The sequence below is a fragment of the Morone saxatilis genome, unplaced genomic scaffold, assembly GCF_004916995.1.
Source record: "Morone saxatilis isolate NCDOM2014 unplaced genomic scaffold, NCSU_SB_2.0 Contig14, whole genome shotgun sequence".
In the NCBI taxonomy this organism is placed as follows: Eukaryota; Metazoa; Chordata; class Actinopteri; family Moronidae; genus Morone; species Morone saxatilis.
This window is the reverse complement of record NW_023339696.1, coordinates 19,267,145-19,272,773: the sequence shown is the minus strand read 5'-3', so window position 1 is coordinate 19,272,773 and position 5,629 is coordinate 19,267,145. Positions and strand designations below refer to the sequence as shown.

General features: G+C 42.5%; 1 protein-coding gene across 1 annotated transcript in view; it reads left to right on the top strand.

Moving 5' to 3' along the window:
- Positions 1–1,597: 1,597 nt before the first annotated feature.
- The window catches only part of adhfe1 (alcohol dehydrogenase iron containing 1), a gene marked incomplete at its 3' end in the record, with an annotated part of 4,343 nt that continues 311 nt past the window's right edge, over positions 1,598–5,629 (top strand). The window contains 9 exon segments of the mRNA XM_035654870.1: positions 1,598–1,777; positions 2,791–2,828; positions 3,067–3,116; positions 3,248–3,301; positions 3,440–3,594; positions 3,938–4,134; positions 4,302–4,379; positions 4,462–4,567; positions 5,157–5,309. Of these exon segments, the coding sequence (XP_035510763.1) occupies positions 1,725–1,777; positions 2,791–2,828; positions 3,067–3,116; positions 3,248–3,301; positions 3,440–3,594; positions 3,938–4,134; positions 4,302–4,379; positions 4,462–4,567; positions 5,157–5,309 (884 nt within the window).

Genomic DNA, 5,629 nt, shown 5'->3' with positions numbered 1-5,629 from the left:
TTGAGCTGCTCTCATTGGCTGCACAGTTTCTACTTATCTGATGCAGGAAACAGTGGCGGCTCACGTGGTTACACACAATCTCATATTACAGCTAAACAGTATACTAAAATGTTGCTGAAGCAATTTTAGGTGAGAAATAGGCACCACAGTAACATAATCTTGATTCATATTTGATCAGAATCAGTGAGTCTGTCTAGCTCAAGGTAGCCACACCCTTAAGCATACCCTGCTTTATGTCTATTTTACTCTAAATTGGAGCATCATTTACAAAATTAACATCTTGCTGTATGAAAGAAGACTTGAAATGATTGAGACCATAAACTCATTGGGAAACTGTTTAGTGAGCTCATAAATCAAGTGAGAAGTCTGCTCATTTCTGAATGCATACTATTGGTTTTTATTGCAGCAGATTGTATGTATGTTATACAAATGGCACATTATATAGCCTTAAAACAGACTAGACAGACTACTCAGGTTAGTCTGCTGTTAGGATCAGCATCCACGAGAACTGTGTGGATTTCAACATAGGACTTTGAAGAACACACAGCGACATGGATGTATGAAGGAAATAAATCGCTTAGGGGGGTCTGGGGTGACTTCCAAAATTGAATTAAGAAGATGGCCATTTCTGTTTCTGTGCTACTTTTAACCACCATCATTAAGCACCAGATAATCCAAACTGGTTCTGTGAGAATTATAGTTCCTGGCTCAATATAGAATCAACAAATGGGCCCAACATAAAAGTCATTGCAACAGCAATGTGTCATAGTATATATTCAGTGCTGCTCCCCATTTGCTGTAGGTGGAGGGATAATCAAGTATCACGTCTTTTAAACAAGTGTATAAGTCTTAAAGTGTTTGAGGTATAAACCAAGTCGGGGAGTCACTTAAACCTGGCGGAACCCTGATATGCAATGCTAAACCAACTTTTAACTTTATTGCTAGCTTTGAAAAGCTATTCCCACAAGACGTAGTGAGGTAACTCCTCCTTAAACATGCAATAGGCATCTCTACCTAATAATAGAACTTAGAAGAGGGCAGTTGAGTGTTTTTTCCACCCAAGAGGGCAATTTAGCATTGTTGGAAACACTAACAGAGACGGTTTTATTCTGTTTCTGTTCACTTTGTGTTAAGTGTTTTTAATCAATCAAGAATCAATAATAGAGATGTTCAGTTTATGGAAGATCAATAATGACGAAACAACACTTAAAGACAAACTGTCAGTTTATTATTGATTATTGATTTGTGAAATCAGCCAAAGGAAATAGATACATATTGATTTAAACTGCTGATTTAAACTCAGGACAAGAAGTTTCTACAGAAATGAATGAAAGCGAAGCCGCGAAGCCGCGAAGCCGCGAGGCGTCTCGACAGTGAGCGCTTTGTTTAAAGGTCGATGTGTCAGGACCGTGTTTCCTGTTTCACTGCTGTGACCTCTGACCTTTCAGTATTTACACAACTGCCACTGCAGGTTCCTCAAGTTCTGCTCTTAAGGTCAAACATCTGAACATCTGAGCCAGAAATCCTTCATTCGTCCTGAAGAAAAACAACAACAACAACAACAACAACAACAATAATAACTGGCCTTTATTTTGAAACTTTGAGGCGGAAGCAGTGCGTCCTGCCGTTGTCAACCTGACGTCAGTGGGGGTTATAATCCAGCTCCTCGGTGCGGACCAGGACCAGGACCAGAACCAGGACCAGAACCAGGACCAGACACAGACATGGCCGGGCGGGACCGGGTCGTTCACCTGCTCAGGCAGCTCGAGCGCGCGGCGTAAGTTCTGTTCACGTGCATTAAAGGTGTGATTGACAGCTGAAGGTGAGTCGACGTACACAGACTCCGCCCCCTCCTCGTTGTTTTTCTCTGCGGTAGCGCCGGACTCCATTCAAAAAACAGCTACTTTTACAATTGTTCGCGTTGTAATTCCGGTTCTGCGCAGTGCATAGATCAATGAAACACCTTTTATAAAGCAGGAGGAAGAGTGTGAAGGTTCGGCATTAATGACACACACTGGGGATAATTAATTAATAATTGATTGCTGCTTGAGCACGAGCTTTACAAAGTCTCCAGTGAGGAACAACTCTGGCTTTAAAGGAGAGAATGAAAGAGTTCTGCTCAATATTCTGTTCAACTTAATTGGACTTTAACGATAAAAGGGACCACATGTGAGCAGGTCTAGATCCACACCTGGACCAGTCAGACCTCATGGAGACTGGTTCAGGTCCTCTGTCACATTACGATCATTTAAACTCGTAGAGTGGATTTAAATAATGCACAGCTGGTTCTGATTGATCAACCTTTCCAGCTGCACTATCGATTATTAAGTGCGTGCTAATTAAAAATGTTGTTGGTGCAGGATCAGGTCTAGATCTTAAACCGCTGCTCTCGGACCTCCTGAACCGGAACTTCATTAACACTGAGACCCCGAAGAGTCTCTAAGACCCCGTTTAAGATTCCTGAAATCTTTATTTTATTTAAGAATGAATGTTAAAGCGTGATAGGTCTGCTTTAGACTGACACATCTTAGATTGAACGGTGATGGTCCATTCAGAACTGTGCTTTAGAAACCGTCGTTTTTACAGACAGCAGACTCTCAGCAGTGGCAGCTGCTTGCTGACATTTATTTGATTAAAACCATATTTTCAGCTTGAGGATCAATATTTAATGTGATTATTAATGTTCCTCTGAGTCCGAGATGATCAGGAGTCGTCGTACAAACTGCAGATTCTAACAATAAACTGTCGGTAAACGTGCAGACTTCTGACTGGATGTTTCTGTGTGAACAGGTGCAGATGTCCTGCTCACTCCAACACCTTCCATCAAGGTACACACTCCCAGTAAACACACACTCCTGATAGCTGATCAATATTTAACCTCAGCTGATCAGTCAGTGTTGGTGATTTACCGCCTGATAACCTTTAGTCCACGTGATGGAGGCAGTTCGGTCTCAGCAAACATATTAATCACCACTTACACCAATCAGAAACTGTGATTGATCTGGATCAATAATCAGTAACACACACACACACACACACACACATTATCCGGTGTTTTTCCTGCAGGTGCCGGAGCCGCAACCTGCACCGTCCGGAAGACTGACTACGCCTTCGAGGTAACTGTTAGTTATTAAAGACTATTATTATTATTATTCTAACTTCTGCTGTCTGTAGAGCTCTGAAACCCTGTGACACAACCCGACTATAGATTATAGATTATATCTGTGTGTGTGTGTGTGTCTCTCAGATGGCCAGTTCAAACATCAGATATGGCGAAGGAGTCAGCAGAGAGATCGGCATGGTAACCAAACACTGCGTCCGCTATATGTCCCTGTGGGCTAGCTGTTAGCTCACAGAGGGCACACACTCATTATCTGGAGGTTCAGTAGATCAATTATATTGATCAGTATTGATTAATCGCTGTGGTTCTCCGGGTCAGGACCTCCAGAACCTCGGAGCTCGGAACGTCTGTCTGATGACGGACAAGAACCTGTCCGTCCTCCCGCCGGTGAAGGCCGTCCTGGAGTCTCTGAGCCAGAACGGAGTGAACTACAAAGTGTACGACGACGTGAGGGTGGAGCCTAATGACAGCAGGTAGATACTGCTCTCTGATTGGCTGACAGGAGCCGGTTCAAACAACCGGGAAGTCACGTTTAATGTGTGTGTCTGTGTGTTACTGTGTGGTAACTGGGTGTGTGTTTACTGTGTGTTGTGGTACTGTGTGTGTTACTGTGTGTTTGTGTTGTGTTAAGCGGTGTTGTGTGTTACTGTTGTTGTGTGTTAACTGTTGTGTGTTGTTTTAACTGTTGTGTGTGTCCGTTAACTGTGGTGTTACTGTTGTGTGTGTTTTTTTTAACTGTTTGTGTTTGAACTGGTTGTGTTGTGTTTCGTGGTTGTAACTGTTTTGTGGTTGGTTTACTGTGTGTGTGTGTTGCAGTTTTAAAGACGCCATTGCGTTCTCTAAGAACAACTCATTCGATGTGTTCGTGGCGGTGGGCGGCGGCTCGGTGATTGACACCTGTAAAGCAGCCAACCTGTACGCGTGCCACCCCGACGCCGACTTCCTGGACTTCGTCAACGCGCCGATCGGCAAAGGGAAGCCGGTCACCGGAGCGCTGAAGCCGCTCATCGCAGGTACCAGGGTTACCGTGGCAACCAGGTTGAGGTTTTTACTTGATATTGTTAAACAGTTTTTAAATGTAATGAAATGATTGTGATTATTTTTAATAACATTTATTGTTTGATCTGAAATATTATTAAGTATTGATTATAGTTAACGTCCGTCTGTCGGACTCCTTCAGTTCCTACGACCGCGGGAACCGGCAGCGAGACCACCGGAGTCGCCATCTTCGACTTTGAGCCTCTGAAAGCCAAAACGGGTAAAAACGAGACGAACGAGCCGTCGTCATTGAAGAGTGACATCAGCGTCAGTCTGAGCTGTGATTGGTTGTTTGTGTTCAGGTATCGCCAGCAGAGCCCTCAAACCGACGCTGGGCATCGTGGACCCGCTGCACACACTGAGCATGCCCGAGAGAGTCGCCACCAACAGCGGCTTCGACGTGCTGTGGTCAGTGAACGTACCGTCATTGTGCTTTCTGCTCGCTAACGTTCAAAACACTTTGTTATACAGGTGTTTGTGACCTCTGACCTCTGAGTGTTAGATTACAGGAAGGAGCCTTTGGCCTTGTTAACACTTTGTTAGTTAATGTTTGTATGAGAGCTGAAGGACACAGTTCAACAACAACACGCTCCACTCTGGTTATTGTTATTATTGTTGTTGTTGTTGTTTATGACAGTAAAACCACACATTAAAATCTGATCTCAGTTTCTCAAGATATTCAAAATGTTGTTTTATTTATTTCATTTTATTTTAATTGTAAATTATTTTTTATTGCAGTTTAATTTCACGTTGTTGTTTTCATTCTTTGTAATTTAAGTTTAATTATTTTTTAGTTTAGTTTTTTAAGTTTTTTTTATTGGACAATTATATTTTATTAGTTATTTTAGTTTTAATACAGTTTTTATTTTTTAATAAGATTTTAATTGATTAGTTTGTTTCCTCCTGTGTTTCTAGATATTTTCCCCTCTGCGTCATCTGTTAAAGAGGTGGTTTTATTTTGGTAGGATAACTCCACTGTGTGTTTGACTTCCTGCAGTCACGCTCTGGAGTCGTACACCGCTCTGCCCTACAACCAGCGGAGCCCCTGCCCCCCCAACCCCATCAACCGCCCCGCCTACCAGGGCAGCAACCCCATCAGTGACGTCTGGTCCCGCCACGCCCTCAACGTGGTCGCCAAGTTCATGAAACGGTGAATAAAGTTTAACCACGAGGATCCAGACGGGTTCCCTGAGGAACCCCGACAAAGACCTGAACCAGAGCAGAGCTGCTGGTTCACAGGGCGACCACCGGGGGGCGCCACAGCTCCATACTTGAGATAATGAACCTATAATTAATCTAAATTTAAAATATAACATAGAACTTTAATTAGATTAAAATTCTAATTATTAAATTAAGAATGAAAAACTTAAAACAACAAATGAAAGATTAAATTAAAAAAACAATGAAATATTAAACATTAACTGTAAACGGAGGTATTCAAGAACTGTGAATGTTTGTTTGTTTGTTTGT